General features: G+C 37.8%; 1 protein-coding gene across 9 annotated transcripts in view; it reads left to right on the forward strand.

Annotated features, from left to right (window-relative positions):
• The window catches only part of ENTREP2 (endosomal transmembrane epsin interactor 2), a 186,242-nt gene that overhangs the window by 155,986 nt on the left and 10,813 nt on the right, over positions 1–19,443 (forward strand). For 5 of the 9 annotated variants that reach the window (XM_068958934.1, XM_068958936.1, XM_068958940.1 and 2 more), the window contains 4 exons: positions 7,860–7,877; positions 10,572–10,732; positions 11,365–11,500; positions 18,345–18,420. In XM_068958934.1, the coding sequence (XP_068815035.1) occupies positions 7,860–7,877; positions 10,572–10,732; positions 11,365–11,500; positions 18,345–18,420 (391 nt within the window). The remainder of the gene's footprint in view (positions 1–7,859; positions 7,878–10,571; positions 10,733–11,364; positions 11,501–18,344; positions 18,421–19,443) is intronic. The other 4 variants (XM_068958935.1, XM_068958937.1, XM_068958941.1 and 1 more) reach the window with 1 other exon arrangement.

Genomic DNA, 19,443 nt, shown 5'->3' on the forward strand with positions numbered 1-19,443 from the left:
TATTGTCTCAATTTTCAAAGTTGGCTGTCTTCTGGATCAGAAAAAGGGAATTCACCTCTGCCAAGTCACCACAAAAATAAGACGCTACTTCTGATTTGTTTTTATGTGCATGAATAATTTTTGGTGTTTTAGACACACGATAGTTTTGAAAGAAAGCAGCATGCTGGGATTGAGGGGAAATCTATGTGAATTTGAGTTAAACGTTGTTATAATTTTTTTGGTCTAAAAGGGAAAAATAATTCCTAAATAATGTTTCATTTAAGTGAATGTTTTGATTAGCTATCACAATAGTAGTGCAAAGTTAGGCCCGTGATATTTCACCTTCTGTAGCCTAGCTATTTCTTTTATATGATTTCATTCTTTTAATGTAACAAACCTAAAAGTAAGTCATCAAATGACAATCCATTCTGTTGGTCGGTTGCTTATTTTAACATATTTGTTTTAGCACTTCACAGATACAGTGAAAGGAGTATATTAGAAAAGCAAACTGCTTCCCTTTTCAAAGACATGTGAAGAGTTTTAGCCACACAATATAACAGGAATCATGTTTACTAAGTGAACATACTTCCTGTGAATCCCAACCTGAGGCTCTAGTCTGAGGAGCAGACGGGAGCTAGATTCGCAGTCACGTGCATGGGCAGGTGTCCTAAATAACTGAACAGCTAAATATCAATGAAGGAAACGTCTTGGAGCTTCATCGTAGGGACAGACAGATGCCAGCGTGCTTTTCTAATTTTTCCTCCATCCTTTTGTAGCTGTGTCTGGATTTTCTAAAAATTTTGTAAAACTTTAATCTTGACCAGCTTGTGTTAGCAATTGCTGTCATAGTAAATGATAAAGCATTCTACTACTTTGGGCCTGGCAGGCCTTAAGTCTGAGATCTCATGCACAAGTAAGGAAAGGCTCGCTAAAATATCTTGCTGCTGGGCTAATACCCATGCCCAGATGTCGCTGAGTGACACTGAGCAAACTGGGGAACTTTCAGAGTAGGTAAGAAACTTAAAAGACATGCCACTGTTTGTACACCAGGAACCGGATATTTTGGATATCAGGATACCAGGTAAATGAGACTCTGTTGCTCAGGACTGAACGTGTTCATTATTTGCTGTTTCCATGACTGTCACACTCCATATTAATGAATTAATGTTACTGGAAAGTATTGAAACCCTCACAACTCCCCTTCAGGCTCCTCAGGTCATTATAGCCCGGCAGGTGCCCTGTATTCCGAACGCTCACTGCTCGTCTCTTCTCACTTATCAGTCTCTCAGCTCTGATCTCTTACAAATAATTGGTGCTTGCATAACTAATAAAGGAATGATGTTGCCATTCAGAGGAAGCGTAGAGCAGTCAGCTTTGGTGAGAGTTCCTTTTACAGCTCTGCTACTAGTAGTCTTTTCTCAATCACGTATCTCCTGGGAATATTACAGACTGCCCCTATTGTGTTCCGTTTCAGTTTCCTTTAGTCTTTATTTTTGTACTGGCAAAAGTAGAAATCTTGAGATTGTTTTCGGAAACTAGGCTGAAATTTCATGTACACTAGAAACCAAAATAAACCTTTAAATACTTATTAATCACCATTTAAAAAAAAAAAAAGAGAAAGAACATATTTATTTTAACAACTGCCCTTATTTTTTTTAGTGTATTTTATAAAATTTGTGCACATGAATAAAACTTTACTGAATTTTTCACAAGGACTATTATATGCCAGTTGGAGATTGGGAGTTATTTAGGTTCTAATATTCGAATTGAACTGTTGAAATCTGAATTCTGACGGTAAGATATTATGCTGGAAGAAAGAAACTGAAAACAGGAAGATAAGGAAGGTAAGAAAATGAGAGGGGTTTTGCTTTTAATGTGTACGGTTTAGTTTCTGGAATATTTCAGATGTAGTATGAGGCACAAGACTAAATTAACCACTTTGGGCTTTGAGCTTTTCAGATGGCACCTGAACAATATTTTTCTAGGTTGCTCCTTTTTGATATGACTAATGCGGAAAGTGCCATAATTTTTTTCCCTCACTTCACTTTCTCCCGTTAAGTATATGCAGCTATTGCAGGAAAAAAAATCTACCATGTTCTGCCAATTGTATTAGATCTTCCAGAGTAAATGATACCATAACTATAGGTTAAAGTTGCATTTTTTACATATTTCATTACTTTGGACAGTTTAAAACTGCACTCCGTTACAGGGCTTCCCAGAATTGTTCTTTCCATGTACACACCCCCCCCAGCAGATAAATGTGAATCAAATTAGATTCTATGAAGATTCTGTAATGTGAGGAAACATCCCTTAACAACCAAGCTGTCACTTCCGTGTTACTTCATTTGTTGCTTAGGGCTGATTCAGTTTGCATCTTGTCTGATGAATGCTACTGCATTAATTCACACTAATTCACCCTGATTTCAACAAACAAATACTAGAGACTGTGCCCAGTGCAGCCAAGCTAACGCATGAACTACACCTACTCCAGTCTTTCTTCCCTTCCAGAGATGTTTATACGGTACGTGTCCTAGGAGTGCTGACACTGATTTCAGTCAGTGTATTCTGATTTTATCACCATCCCCGTTATTAACAGTTCATGTTACACGATATCTAAAACAATCTGTTGTTTTGTAAAGGAAATAAGGTAATGATGACACATGCCAGCTGTAACATTTAATTACTGTTTTCATCAGCCATAATGATAATTCAGTGTCATTAACTAAACAGGCTGCATTTACATTACTGAAATTAATACAAAAATATTTAATACGTTCAACAGTACGCAAAGGATTTAAGTTACGCAGTGCAGTCATACGACATGATCTGTGAACTTAAACTTGTTGATCAGAGACAAAGGTCCTACTAATTTGGGGGTGTGGAAGACGCTGCTTTTTAAACAGAGAAATTGCTTTTATATATACAGAGATCTATGCATCTCTATATATATGTGTGTATTAATATATATCAAGATACATAAAGAGACTGAGCTTGTGCAGTAACTCATGGTGTTGAAAAACCTAAAAGAAAGAGGGCTTTATAGAATAATTTTTTAATGTTAACACAAAGTTTTCAGATACTTTCAGGAGATGCAGAATAAAAAAAAGCAATTAGATGATTCAAGCAGTGAACATTTTGACAGGGGGTGAACTAGCACCAAAGCTAAGGATGCAAATGTCAGACAGCCCTCTCACATCTCTGTCTGTATGATTTTATTCTTGTTCTGTACATCATCTTTACAATACTTGGCCTGTTATATTTATCTTTTACATATCGATATGTACTAACTTATTAAGAAAAGATAATAGAGAAATTAGAAGCATTAAATTTGCTTTAGTAAAGCAAATGCTAAGAGATTTGTAAATGGTAAGAGCTTTGGTAAGAGATTGCAAGTCTTGAGTATCAACTACTTTTGAAAGAAAACAATAAATTTTATGGTCTGTCTTATTAGACATGTATATCAAAGGAAAGGAAAATAGGATAGATTAATTATCTCAGTTCTGAATGTTCATTTAATGTATGTGTTCTCAATTGAAATATTCTTTTCCAGTTTAATATAAGGGTCAGCTTTAAATTAACCTTACTATTTTTAAAGTGTTTGATTTTTAAAGAAATGCACTGCCATCTTCTGCTATCAAATACTCTTTGTTAAATGCAGCTTCATTCCCTCCTCAGGTTTCTCGAGGTTTGTACCTATGCAAGTGATAGCAGAATTTTTTTCACCTAACAAGAATTGGAATGGAAAAGGAACTGGACTGAGTAGTTTAAAGTATCACACAGCATACAAACCTGTCTACTGAGATCCTTCATATTTTTTCAGCAGGATGGGTTTTCTGCTTGTATTGCTGTGTTTTATTCACTAACAGGTGAAATTTTTGGCAGCCCCAAACTGTGATAAGTTTACATAGAAAAACTTGGTGTTCCTTGAGTGTTCAGTCTATATAGGTTTCAGAAGACGTACAGACAAGCTCTCTTTGTGAGCCCTGTCTAAGAGCATGTACTTTTACACGAAGCTCAAAGCTGCTTTTTGACTTCTATCTTTTTAAGGAGACTAATCACTTGGAAAATTTTTTAACTATATTTTTCTCTATAGTAAGTCTATTTTATACATTGATGGCTAAAAATGAGACAATCTCTCGCTGCTTTGAAATACTCTTGTTTCAAAGCAGGTGAGAGACCACACAGATTCAGTGGTAGCTGCGGTGGGATAAAAGTCAGGTTTTTGCTGCCTGTGCTGCATTTGTCCTTCTGGTTGATTGAAACTACACAACGCTGGTGGCAATGCTGGTGTCACATTTGGCAGGTTTAACTAACATATGCATTGTTTTCTAAATGGCTTTCATTAAATAAGCTTTGCTCTCCCGCTGTCACACAGGGCACTTGGGTGCTATTAACTATTTACTTTGGATCCTCATGCACAGCTGATAGGCTGAGTGATTCCCAAACACGTATATAGTTCGTGCTATTATTTAGGAACATTTATTAAGTGCAGTGACATATGTAGACTATAAACTACTTATCATTCCCTTTCGCAGCATGTTTAATAAAGTCTCTTAACGCATGAAGAAAAAAACACGTATCAAAGTAAAAAATCGGGAAGAAATAAAAACGTTCTTTCACTTGTTCTGTATCCCAAATGAGATTAATGCAGAATGTGTTGACTATAGGAAAAGAATCATTTTGTTACTCTAAAGAATTATTCTTTCAGCATAGGTAAGAAGTTCTTTCAGAGTTCTTTTCAGAGTTCTTTCTCCTTTTATCTAGTATTTCTATTATGTCACTCAAAAAAAGTTATTTCAACACGTTACACTGGAATACGAGGATAGAAAAGCAAGCAAGATATTGTCTGCATACTCAGGTGCTTTATCTGAGGTATTTGAGTGAAATATTGAAATAAATTTCTTTCTTCCCAAAAAAGAAGTTTCAAATTAGAATTGACCGTAAGTCATTAAATGCTTTTTAATATTTAACCTAATTATCTAAAACCCTACATAATGCATTTTTTGGCCACAAATCTCACTAGAGGTAGTAGCGTGAAGCCCAGATGGCAGCCCGTTTAGAAGCACCATGCATTTCCTCACCACCTCAAATGAAAAAGGACAGCAGAAACCTTTGGTTTAGGTAAACGTAGGGCTTTTTTAGAAAATGTATTATTCTCCATTTTGCCTTTTATTGGTAGAGTAAGAATATTTAAAATAGTGTTTTAAGAAAGCTGCAGAGTCACAGACTAGTTCCTGTGGGGCTACAGAGCTATTGGCTTGTGATGGTTATAACAGCAACACTTAGAAAAAATGGAGAGAAAATTTTGAATCAGTATTTTCTTTATCAAAATATCTCCTATATTGCAATTTCCCTTTAAACTCAGGGAAAACTATAAGAGTGAGCCCAGATCCTTCAGTTCCTGCAGACAATTACTACGTTGTCCTCCAGGAGATATTGATTTCACTTTTTTTAAAAAGAGAAGAAAATAATCCGTCCAAGAGGAGGACAGTTAATTTAAAAAGACAGCACTATAGACCCAGGTGTATTACAGAGAGCTTTTATATTAGATAAGAGGCCAATATTTAATTATATGCAATTAAAATATTTTATTTCCAGTTGGCAGGTTTTTAGAAATGACGTATAGAGAATAAAATGAGGATAATGAACCCTGGAGTCTCCAAAGGGATTATTTCAAAGCTGCACAGTAAATTTATTAATGCAGTATGGAAGACAAATGTAATTACATGCAGATATGAGAAAATATTTGAGATAAGAAGATTCCCTTAGAGCGCTAGTCTCATACTCATGTATGGCAGTTGCTGTTTTAAATATGTCATAGCTGCAAAGTAGTGAATCCAAGCACTGTGTCATTTACATGGCATCAACATGCTAATGAGCTGTAGAGTACATAGACTGCCAGGTGTTTGTGTTTGGTAGGAATGTCCTTTACCCAGAAATGCTGATCAAGTGTCCTTAGCCTCACAGATCCCAGATAAAAGGACATACCGCACTGCCTCAGACCGGGTAACTGTTTCTTTAGGGAAATATGTTTACGATCTTTATCTGCTGTTTCTTCAGTTTGTTAATTAGTACTCCTCCAACAGCTTCTACTTGAACATATCCAAATATTCATAATGTAAATAATAAGCTCCAGCCATTCCTGTCACTTCAGTGACCAATTTTTGGAAGAGCTCTTGAGTGAAGAGCTGGAAATCTGGTCTGACGATAAAAAAGGAAAGTGAGTTTCGTAGCCTTATTCCTATCTGTTTATCGGTGTTTATTTCACCTTGAAGAGCTAAAAATTAAGAGAAAAGTCCTTTTCATTCCACAGAGCGTTGCTTTCTTCGCTGCCAAGTGGCAGCGTCTGTTTCTTGCTGCAGGTGCTAGGTTTGCTGAGAAGGTCATTGGAGTCCCATCCTGCATGACTACCTGTGCAGAGTTCTCAGTACTTATGGCTAATGGAGCCCTGAGCATAACTGCGTTTTCAGAAAATTTTTGCCTCTTCTGCTCTGCTGGAAATGATGTGCTTCTAAAATCACTGTTTTTGGTTCTCCACTTGTTGACAAGTTGCTACTGATGCACTGGCTAATCACTGCAAGCTTCTGTACTGAATTCAGGTCCAAGTGATGGGTACAAAAGTGCAGAATCGTACAGCTTCCTTGTTGAGCCTGCAGCAACAAGATAGCGTATTTTAATCTTTCCTCATCGCTGCAAACCAAGTTACAAGCAAAGCAGCCCTCAGTAAGAAATAAAAATGAAGACTCTCTAAATCAGGGAGCGTACCTATCAAAATTAGGCTTGTCCACCTAAACATACAGATTACGCATAGAATGTGTGCAGCACGTTGCACATCCAGCTGGCCTGTTGTGTATCAGGCACGTTCCGTATGCTAAACTAAGGTCATCTTTAGTCCCAGGACTAAAAAGAAAAAAAAAATGCACACGTATAGTAATTGGAATGCCAAGTTTCAATAATGAGATTGGCTGTTTCCCAAAACAGCAGCGTGATCTTAGGCTCCTAAATCTGTATTTCCCTGTTGGATTTCTGAAAACTCCCAGCATCCAGCAGGTCCAGGCGGTCAGCATAAATGTTGAGTGTTTGGGATTTCCAGAGCCAGGGGGTACCTCTTTCTACCTAGTAAATGTGTTCGAAATAGCTATTGTTAACTTTGAGGTTACGTAAAATTTTTAACAGGGTTGGCTGAAATGGTGCAGCCTACTGTTTGTCCTTGTCTGCAACAATTTTCTCTATGTTGCTTCTGGAGTCACTGCTGGTTCAGTCGCAAAAACGGGTCTAGGAGGGCTTATTTGTGAGTTGTGTGAGCTGTAGATTTTGAAAGGACATTGAACGCAGCTTGTCCTTGTCTGTGCTTGTGGCCAAACAGACCGTCTCCACTTTTGCTTTAGCGGTTCTTGTTGCTGTCTGTCCTACTTGCACCCGCCGTTCTGAAGCTGGTTATTTGGCAACAGCGGTCTTGTTATGCAAAAGAGAGTCGTGGGTGTGTGTTTCCTTGTGAAAGCGTTTGTCACGCACGGTTCCTCTGCCCAGTCCAGCTGTCAGCTGTTTGCATTTCCTCATTGTGTCTTTTTCTTATTGTCTCCTCTAGAGACTTTGCATTAAGTCTTTGTGGAGCCGCAGCCAGCCTGCACCATTCAAGGCTAACTCTTCAAGTTTTTTAAATACACTTTAGTGTAGGAGGAGTAAACTTGGTAGGCTAGTAGAGAATAGGATATAGGAGAGTATAGAATAAGTTATTAGTTAATTCCCACTTAATAGCTTGTCCATTGTTTTTTCAAGGATGCCTGTTCTTTGTGATAATCCTTTATGTTTGATATTGCTTCATTTCCTGCTAGTCTACCTCTTACAGCCTCTTTTAATTTAATTTCTGTGCCTTCCAGCAGGATGATATCACACAGGTAAACCGTTATTTATAAACAAACCAAACCTGAAATATGTGCATCTTTCATCTCCATTTTGCCACCCATTTTCAGCATTGTTCACACAAGTGTTCATTGCCATGCCTTGTGCTCAGAGCAAAGGTTCTTGAGAAGGATGCAAATGATTCCACTGTTAAACTAAACTGTATCTAAACGTTAGGGTTTTTTTTCTGCTTGACTCACAGTCTATTCTACCCCCAAAAAACCCCTTTCCGTTCTGTCACATCCCACAAAATGTATGCTGATGTTTCACTGTAAAAGTGCTCTCTATGTCTTTAGCTGCTTTATGGGGAATGTTAGAATATTGCACCTTATATATGTCTGAAGGAAACAAGCTTCAGGGAAGTCAAGAGCTGGAGAGATGGAGCTGCCGCTTCTCTGTCGGAAACTGAAACTAGGTTCATAGCACAATATGGAAGTAGGCTAGGGGAAGGTGAAGACAGTTGCCAAAGAAAATTGCTTAGTGTCCAGACTGCAAAGATGAGCCGAATCATCAACTCTACTAGGAAAATGAGTGTATTCCTGAGTTTATTGAAAGCAAATAGGGTACAAAACATGGAACGGAGTATATAAATAAATATTTGTCTTCATTATGTGTTAGATTTTTGTGTAGTTTTCAGGTGATTAAGCTGAACTAATTGTGTTTAACTTCTGAATGAGAATTTTTGTTACTGGCACTATATAGATATTTCATCTTTACCTTAAGTTGCTTCCTTTTTTCCTAAAAGCTTCTTCAAAGTGTTTTGGGTAATAGGCTGGTGATCATGTCATTTATGACAGAAGTTTGATATATAACAATTAATATTCAGTTTGGGAAACAGTCGTTGGACGCTCTGGTGAATTCAGACAGAATAACCTCAAAAACGTAGTTTTATCTCTTAGGAGAAACCTGTAGAAATGTTTGCTGGTATTCAGGACCATTGAATTGCATCTCATATGAAAGGCTGCGCTTCCTGGCATCAGACTTTTTATGTAACTAAGAGTAAATCAAGATGTCTTGTATTCCTGTGCCATCAGTAGACCACAGCGGCTGAAAAAAGTCGATAGGCTGTAACATATAATGATATAATAACATGCTGCAGAGGAAGCTCCTTATTTAGTAATTACTCATGAAAATATCTCTAGAGAGTCAGTTAGTAAGCAATTAGTAGTTCATTTTCACAAACCTTTGAAACCAGTCTTCCTGACTCTGTTGTGTTGCGTTATCACAGCTTTGACCTTTGAAACAATATACATAGAGTATGTTTAATAGAATAAAGATGTAACTCAGCCTTCTAAATACCGAAGGCCAGCATTATGTCTACTGTAATTCAAATTCAGCGTAAATATACAGGATAAATTTTTTTGCAAAAGTGAAGAATGTAGAACTGAAATTAAACATGAAATTTGTTTACGTTCTATTTGCTGGGTCTTGTTAGCGTAAGCCTTTTCACTTTTATTTAACTGCTGCTTCAGGCTTTAGCGTGGATTTAAAAAGTCATAAAAATATAAAGAGAAAACAGCGCAAATAGATGTATTCACTTGTTCCAGCGTAGAAGAGAAACATGCGTTTAGCAAATTTTCTTAGCTCACGTTTTTTACAGGCCAAGAGCTAAAGACCAGGTCTAGTGCAGGAAAAGTGATATGGCAGCGGAAGCTTGCCTGAAGAAAAAAGAATGCCTCTGCCTCTTTTGATTGTCTGTTGATCCAGTCCTGTCCATGGGGAGCGTATCAAGCCTGGTCAAGGCAGCTGCCGTTCCATGGGATCTGCAGAATGGACCCAATGTGATTGTGAAGTAGTTTAAGCCTTTGCTAGAAGTCTTATTAAGTTACGGTGTTTCTGATATCAGCTGAATCAGAAGGGCTTCTTGATATTCCTGCAGTGCTCAAAGCTGATTAGGTTCTTGTCACAACATCTAACAGTCCTTCTCAATAAATATTATTTTTTATTCTTCAGAATAGTTATTTCCTTTTGGTTTTGAGAGTTTATATGGAAAAATATTTTTCTTATGTTCATACCAGTATTAAAAGCATTTCTGCCACATTTAAACGTGCAGTATTGGTATCAACAAATCATAAATATTTATTAAGAATATTTATTTTGTAGACAGTGAAAAATAGGTGGGATATTAATAGTTGCCATCTTCAAAATTTAATGAACAAATGGCAGCTTGCTTCTGGTTTGTTTTTTTGGTGTGTGGGCTTCTTTTTTTTTTCTTTAGCACAAGACATTTCTGATTGGAAACAAAACCATGCAAATAGTAATTTCAGTAGTTGTATCTTAGTGTTCCTCGATTATGAAAATACAGTTGTATTGCTATATGTAATACAACAAACATGTAATTTGTTTTGCAATGCTATAACAAAATTGTTTTTTAAGGTTGATATGTTTCTTGAAATACTATTTAATTTTAAATGTCTTATGTTCTCTGTCTTAAGACTAACTGGCTGAGGCACAAGACTCCTCTATGTCTTCAGTAAAACTTTGTTTTATGTTTTACCGTTTTGACTCAGAATCCTCCCTGACCTTGAGTGTTCCTGTGCTTTCAAAAGGATCTCTTTCATTTCAGTAGGGATGTTCATGAACTTAGGCATTGGTCAGGATTGCTAAAACTGGCCTTCTATTATAATTCTTTTTATTCATGATGTTGTTGCTCCCTACCATCTTAAGGAACTTGAGCTGTTCCTTTTCAGTTTCTGCCACAGAGGCCACATGCTAGCCACCACGACTGTATGACTCCACATGGGACTGTGCTGCATCAGACCCTGGATTTTGATGAGTTCATACCGCCAATACCGCCTCCACCCTACTACCCACCGGAATATACCTGCACACCTGTGATAGAGGCGCAGAGGTGATTCTTCTTCCCTGTAGTTACCCTCAGCCTGTAGTTCTGGGCTACAGTCTATGAAGCTCTTTCAAAGAATATGAAGTGAAATGGTGTCCTTTGCTTACATTAGGTGCTTCTTTTCCAGGGAGATTGCATCCTTTTTCCACAAACCTGTTAGGACACACGTGGAAATACTTATTTGTGTAAAACCACTGTGCAAGCACTACTGTGATGGAGAATTGATTGAACTTAGCTAAGACAAGGATAACAATATTTGAGCATAAAGCAGGGATCAGCTTATAGGTAATCCTTTCGCAATTGTTAGCATTATACACTTGAAGTTGAAGGTGAGGTTTAATTTTCTAATGAAATCACTGAAGTTAATGTGCGTTACTATGGAGCAGTGAAGGACAATAATGACTGCAAAACAGGTTTGTACAGGTGGCTAGTATCCAAAAGGAAATATGTTTTTTAAAGCTACCCTGTAAATTAAGGCTTCATTTGTTTGGCTAATAAATTTCTTCAGCCGAGTTCTTTATAGTGTATTGGCTCTGAATTCAGAGAAAGCGCTACGTCAGTGTGGTGTAGGTAATAGTTTACCAAATAAATCCAATGCAGTTTCTTAACAATGCAGTTTGTTTGTGTTTTTTAAACAGAAGTTTCCATTTGGATTTTCCTCATTCCCCATTCAGTGCATTATACGAAGTCACCATTAACAGCCCAGGGATGCTGTATCCAACTGAGCTGCCCCCTCCTTATGAGGCAGTGTTTGGAGAGACACCTGCTAGTCAGGTAAGGAAAGCCAAGGGAAATTCTTTACATAGTCTCCCAATTTTCATGATGCAAAACAAGTTGGGATTACTTTAATGATCTCAAACAATGTAGGAGTTAATTGTGCTTTGAGGAAGCAACCATTAGAAGAATGTTTATATTCTTTAAACGGTTTTCAGACCCTTCTCTTTAAAGGTTTCACTGACTTGAAAATTTCATCTAATATGCATCCTCCTTATGTTCTTTTGCATAGTTGGGCAAATACTTTTGTAAGTAATAATATTTCAGCTGAGATTGTCCTTTAAAAGATGGTATGATACTGGATTGTTGCTAATAGAAACTTAGAATGGATTGGAACCGTTGAAGCGCAGTTTTTCTTTATTTGAAAAGGATAATGATAGTTTGAAATGGGATTAGACTTCTTGGTTCCTGTAGGTAATAAGAATAGTGTAGATTTATGAAGGAGGAAGATAACTGTGTGTCTTGTGACAAGTAATGCTAGTAACTTCTGTATGTTTGCGTATGTGTGTATATAGCATAGAGCTCATGGGAGCTGTGTATGTGATCTGAGCAAACGTAATTACAAATTCCTGTATTAAACTCCTACATGTAGGTAGAACATGCACTTGAAAATTCCTAACAAAAGTCTCTATAAAGAACCTCAAGCTAGCAAAATTGAAAATACACATTTGCACTACTCCACGTGAATCAAGTCTCAGATCGTGTTCTGGAGAAGCCCTGGGATTGTACGGTGATTGTATAGATTCTTACAATGACATGCTCTGGTCTTGACAGGATGCCTTGAGCTCAGTACCAAATTTATGCTCTCCGTGTTATAAGAAATGACCATTAGGAATAGGCTCCTAACAGGCACCAAAGTGCGAGGAACTGATTCCTGCTTCAGTGTCACATGGGCTGATTAGAAATTATATGGAGCAAACTTCTGAATGATAAAATGATAGGGAGGTATGTTCCTGTGAATTAGCAACCTGTAGGTCTGTACCTGTTGCTTATACTTTTGGATGTTAGAGCTTTTAATAGCTTATTCTATTATATGGCAGGAATAGCTATTGCTCAGAGTGTGTAACAGCTTTATTACAAACCTTAAGAAAGGATTCAGCATATTTCAGACAAATATTTACATATTTTTTGCCTTATTTTTTACTTAAGAACTTGAGCTCAACTGAAACGGGAATTGTCATGGATCTGTATGTACAACCAAAGCTACATTGAGCACCTTTCACTAATGGAACAACCATCTTAATGTTTTTTTAGAAACTTTAATTTCTTGCAGGCTTCAGTAAATACTCCAGGCTAAGGAATCAAACATTCTAGATATTGCTTATCAGGTTTTAATAGCATCCCATGGAAAGATGTGTGTACAGGTTGCTAACATGCATGTGCGTTGCAGATGGGGGTGCTTTACAGTTTTCCAAAATATATCAGTGAAAAAAAATACAAGTGATTGTTTCACCTTTAGGAAAATGAACACCGAAAACAGGAGATTAAAAATTTTTTATAAATGTTTGCTATTACACACAGGAAGATTTTATGACAGTTTACAAAGTGTCTGAGAAAACAGTAACGTTGAGACGTACACTCCCAGGCAGAAATACAGCTAAAAACTCCAAGATATGCCTGACTAAATGACTTCTGTGACTGACAGAGCAGCTTCTGAACTCTTTTCATCCCTTGCCTCCTGTCATGCCATCTACCTCCTGCCACACTCGCGGGGCCAGACATTGCATTATCTGTGATTTATCAGACTATAATAAAATGAACCGGTGTAAACTGTTTATGAGCTGCTTTGCGGAAAAGCAAAATTGGAGTTTCCGGGCCATCTCCTTTATAAAATGCTTTTTACCGAAGCACTGTCCTATTTTCTTTAGAGTAACTCAGAGGAATCTGCAAGCCGTGGAGGAGTTGATATTTTTGGTGATTTAAAAGAAAAAAGTGGCAAAAGTAGTTTAAATTATACCTGATTTTGGGGGGGAGGGGAAGGGGGAGGAAGAGAAGTATCACGTCTGTCCTAAGAATGATACTGTGGGAGGGTTAGAAAAGTGTCGTCTTATACTTAAGCACAAAATCACTTTGGGCACTCTTATAACTGGACGCTCTCTGCATGTACATAGACAGCCAGCAGCACAACAGCATGAACACAGGACAAAAATATAGCAAGCCACATTTTAAAACAGCAAAGTCGTGCTCATGCCAGGAAAGCAAGAGCTTTAATAAGCACATGTATTAACTATTACTCTTTGGCACCTGGGGTGAGCGTCAGTGCCTTGCCTATTCCTCTCTGGACAGCTGACTCCCAGAAGTGCATGTTCTGTCACAAGTGGAAATGGGTGGTGATTTTTAATTACTAAGTGATTAGTATAGTCTCTCTTTGGGACGGAGTTTATCTGCTGTGTGTCAGACAGGCACTGGTTAGGAGAGCTTGTAGGAGTAAAATAACAACAGAACAGGACATTGGCAGTGCTAACGCCCATACAGCAACTTTCTAGTCATGTACTTCTATTGACAACAAAATTCATATTCATAAAAATTCACATTCATAACATATTCTTTTGGAGCCAAAGTCCCAATGAATCTGGAAATGGAAGAACAGCCAAAATCTGAGAGGGTTTCAGATCTGCAGGAAGTACAGAATGCAGTCTTAAATTCTTGCATGGTGCAAATGCTCTCATCTAATACACATCAAGCCGCGGCACAGTATGAATTGAAATGGCTAGATTTATAAATCCCTCAAAGGCATACTTTGCAATGGAAATAAAGGCAGAGCTTTAGCTACAGGAGTGCTTCTGGGAACCATTAAGTAATAATAATTATAAAACCTCTTACAGAGCATTAGGCATAGGTTTTGTTTGTTTTTACATGGATTAAGGTCCTTAGAATTTAAATCAAATTGTATCAAATTAGGCTTCAATATTTCATGCATTTCATACACAACAAATGTCAGTGCTAATTCAGGCAGTTTCTTCTAAATAAAAATTGCTGTTGGTCATCTGTACTGATTAGGAATTCTATGTTTTTACCCTGAAAAAAATTATTTTTCACATTGCTTTTCCATGGGAAGTATTGGCGCAGAGGTAGAAAAGACAAGAACAGCCCGAGGTTCTGGATGAATTATACCAGGGACTATTTCATAAGCTTTACTAACTTATAGGCTATACAGGCTTGTTAAAAGGACGTTTTTCGTTCCTTTTACTCTTCACAGCTTAGTGACTGTCTTTGCAGGCCAGTGTACCCAAGGATGTGCAAGTCAGTATGGTTTGTTACCCTAGGAAGAGCTGAAACCTGTGCAGAAAGCAACTGCTTTCCCTGTGTGAACCAAAAGTCTCATCTGACTAAAGATTGTTACTGTTATCTTTTGCCATTAAAGCCATGGTTCCCCTTCCCCCAAGCAAGCAGGTTAATTAATTCAAAAAGCATAGAAAATACATTTAGCAATTATTATTATATATGGAGAAGGAGCAAGGGAAGGAAAAGCAAAAACGTACATATTGACCAGATAAATATAAATGGCTTATGTTTAGCAAAACATAGCTAAATGCTCAAAAAAAGGTGAGTAAAGAAACCAAAATTTAAATGATATACCTGGTTTCTTCTGCATGACTGAAATCTCTTGTCTTTCCACTATTGAGGCTGCAACAAGGCCCTTAAGAGAGAAACCTTAATATGGGAAGGGCTCTTCTGTGTGCAGGGGGAATTCTGCATATTCTGTACGCAGGGGGGAATATTCATGGTCCTCCATTTGGGACCAGGAGGCAATTTCTGAGTGTGTAGATTTGTCCCATGTATTTCTCATATTGTTTCTCTTTGGTTTGCAAGCAGTTGTAGTTAGAGAAAACAATAGATAACGTAGCCTGCAATATATAAGCAAGAGCCTGGAAGTTAAGCTGAGAGGCCTTGTCTTTTTGTTCACCTAGGCATCGTTCACCTGTAAGGATATCAGCCTGGTTATGCAGTCCCACGTCTTTGGGTTTGTGACTGCGGGGTTTCCAGCCTCTGGGGGAGCCTCTGAGACTGAGGCAGAAACCGAGAAGGGAAGTGAGTGCTCTGGCTGAGCTTTAGTGTCCCCTAAATGCCAAAGGATGAAGAGAGAGGTACCACCCTCGGCACGTGGAGTGAGAGGGCTGCCACCAGTCCCTCTCTGTCATTTCCCCGAGTAAAACATGACTGCTTTTCCTAGGTGAGCTGACAGAGTCTCAGAATTAACACCTGAACCACAAAGCCACATAATTTTTTTTTAACCCTCCTGCCCATGCCAAAGTGTGCCTTGGGTTCTTGCTGTGTTTAGTGCGAGCTCCGTTCCCGCAAGACGTCCAAGCAGAGAGCAGCCCACGGCCACTCCGTGGCTTGTGTCAAATGAGCTTCGTTGACTTGTTCCCAGATTAGAAAAGTCAACGCTGTAATTGATTCTCCGAGTTGGGAGTTGAGATTCAACTGTCTTAGTCTAGAAGTGTTTGTGTAATAGAAGATTAAGCTATGTAAATACAATCAGTGTATTTCCTCTGACAGTAAAATACTGTATTTGTTTGAGAAAGAGCTTAAATATTTTGATTTCCGTAATTGCAATTCTAGCTTTTTATACAAGCATTATTTGCTTTGTATACTCTATAATAATGATTTTATTAAATTTACTAGATCAAAGCTGTAGATAGTTATTTTCCACTAATATGGGTTTGCTTTGTGTTGACACCAAAACCTCAGCCTAGCATATAATTAATTTTATAGGTACTAGACAAAGTACAATGTCACTACAGCTGCCAGGCAACCAGGAGAAAGAAGGTAGGAGGTCAATAAACATTTCAGCACAAATATTCAACAGATATTCTTCTGTTAATGATAAGAATGTATGAAACAACCTAGATTTAAAAAAGAAACCCTAGATTTTAAAGAAACAAACAAAAACCAAACACTTTCAAAACATAAAATAATTTATTCAGAAACGTACTTAGAATACTTTTTTTTTCCTATAATAATTTATTTTGTGATTGAACTCTTTTCAGCTGCAAAGAGCATTTGAGGACACTTCTTACTTCTGATGAAAGAGCTCACTAACATATGTTCTTCTCGCAAGCTTATGTTTTCTTCTGTAAAATTTGCAGTTTATTTTTCAGAAAAAAGTTGCTGTTGGATTCCTTGTTTGAAAGCAAAACTAAAATTGCCATTTTCAAAAGTAAGCTTATTTCAGTTTAGTGGTATGTGTTCAGTTTAGAAAATATGAGCTTCCTAGTTGATGAAGGCTGATAATTTAGGACAAGCAGTAGAACATTTCTGAAAGGCTGATGCAGTGAGACAAGCGTGCTCTAAACACTAAACCTATGAGTGCATCGTGTTGGATTGAAGCAGCGGGGTGAGCAGTTCCACAATGAATTCCCAGGCATTGTCTGCAGTTTAGAGTGACACAGCTGATTTATTTAGTTATTTATTTTTACCACAAACAAACTGTAGTTTGTTTTAACAAAGAAAGTTCCTTCAAAAAATTTGCAAATACATGATTTTAAAATATGACCAATTCAGCCTTTTTCTCTGGTTCTCAATCCCTTGTCTATTGCTGGATTAAAGTATTTCTGGTATTATTTTTTGAATAGAGTTATATTCACAAATCTTTTGACTTAGAACCACTTTTAAAGTCTAAATTTGTGTGAGAAAAACTGTTTCTTGATCGCTCAGAGTAAGGTGGGGGTGTGTGTATATATATATGTATATAAATTAATGATTGCAGTAAGATATGTATGTGTATCTACACTGGTACGTGCACTGAAAGCTCTTTTCTTAATAGCTTCAGAGTACAGTGTCACATTCAATTCTTTTTCGAAGGCCAGATACAAATTAAGCCCTTGACAAAAGAGTTTTCACAGAAGTGATTGATGGCTATTTGCAGACTGTCACCAGCTGTCATGCGCTTTTACTAGTTAATTGTGGCCCTAAAGAAAAAGTAATGCTTTCTGCTAAAGACAGTATCAATTTCACCCCCTTTGATGTGTCTTAATATTTTTTTTTTCATTTGTAGTTAACCAGCTGTTTATTGGAACCATTTTTTTTAATAATCATAGTCCCAAAGAACTAAAAATCTAATGAGATTGGCAACAAGGTGCAATTCAAAGTCTGTTGAAATCAATAGAAAGTAAGTTTCCTTAATTTCAATAATCTATGGATCACGTCCTTCCAAGACTGAGTTTGTTCGCGTGATTCTCAAAAGTGAAGGGAAGTTTTTTAACCTGCCTATTTAAGGATGAGTCCTAGAATTATCTCCCTTCAGTAATCTCTGATAAGCTGGAGAGTACCATGTGTGACGTGGCTTGGGTGGTAGTGATGCCACCCATTAGGAATTAGGAAAACATCAGATTTCAATATTTTAGCAGGTAAACAGATGAAAATATCACTCTTGTGCTTGTTTTTTATGATTACTGTTGTTTGTTATCCCATTTTAGGGTGATGCAATGTGGTGTCATGTCACAAACTCCACAAAACCAAACATAATCAGGAAAAAATGCAGACTGTTGAAAAAGAGATTGCTTGTAATAAGACAATTATTTTTAAACATTGCAGTCAGTAAATTTTGTAATGTTAGCCTGCAGCCCCAGCTGCCTGTGAATTCAGGATGAATTTAGCTTGTAGATTCTGGAAAAAAGAAACAAAAAACTGCTTTAAGCATGTTCCTTTGCTCTGCATTTGTTCCTTGCCCAAAGGCATTTTAAAGTACTGTATCTTCAAGTATGTTTGGATCGGAACAGCAGCGTGTATGATAGCTATCTCACATTGTCAGGTGTATTCTTTAGATCGCCAGCTCTGTACTCTTTGGGGAAACTGTTTGCAGATTAATGTGCTGTTACGATGAACAATTTTTGTGCAGGTCACTGGTATTGATCAGCAAGTATCCGAATCAAGCTTGGGTGAAAGGAACGTGACAGAGGGCTTCAGCACACAAGGTGATCATAACGTTGTTTTTGTCTAGTTTGGAAAGCTGTAGTGGGATTTTTGAGTCGACACTTCCTTCCTCTGTACCCTTGCCCATGGGAGAAAGAAGGATTTGCTCTCAAATTGCTCATGTCAAGATGAAAGTCATAAACTGATGTGGCTAGAAATGCAGAGGAAGTCAAAGGAGAGTTCTGCTCAACGTAGCTGCCGTGGGAGCTCGCTTAGATTAAAGCCCTTTGAGGCAGGTACCACAACTTTCATCTCCCTTTAGTGTCATGCACATGACTGGAAGTTTGTTTCTCGTTGTCAGCAATGACAGATGCTTTTACATTCTTACAGTTCTGATAGTCCACACATCCTCTCTGTGCAGTAGTTCTCTGCATGACTCCAGAAGCCAGGAGGAGAAGCTTGCTGCCCCAAGTGCAGATATTGTGAGTGAGATGAGCAGCTGCACAGAGCCAGGTCATTTCGTAAAAAAGTTACGAGAACAGACTCCTTTAACATGTGTGGTGATTTCTCAAAGATTATGGCTTCAGCTCGGTGGCTTGAGAGTTGTTGAGTGGTTTGCACAAAGTGAGATAATTGGTTTAGTAAACTTCCAGTAAATAATTTTTCCACATCATAGCAGGTATTATCAACAGACTTCCAGGTGTTGTCAGTTAGTGCACTGATGGGCAGAGAGGTGATGGGCAGAACAGTCCTAGGCTCAGAAGCAGTCCTCTCTCACCTGTCCTCCACAGTGGCTGACAGCCCTACAAATCAGCGAGGAGAGTGTTCCTACACACAGAGTATCTGTTCTGCAAATAACTGAAGGGCTTCAGATTCCAGAGCCATCAGTTGTCACCTTTCACTAGTGCTAAGTAGTCTTTTATTTAAAAAAAAAAAAACAACAAACTGGTCTTTGGCATCTGCAGTGAGGTCTGACACCTGAAGGTGACTAGTTTTCAGGTTCTGCTATTTGAAAAAGGCTCTGTCTACTCAGCTGATCCTCACAGCTCAAAAGTACATGGGACTTTACATCCACATGTAAAAGT

This window comes from Struthio camelus, chromosome 12 (genome assembly GCF_040807025.1).
Source record: "Struthio camelus isolate bStrCam1 chromosome 12, bStrCam1.hap1, whole genome shotgun sequence".
Taxonomy (NCBI): domain Eukaryota; kingdom Metazoa; phylum Chordata; class Aves; order Struthioniformes; family Struthionidae; genus Struthio; species Struthio camelus.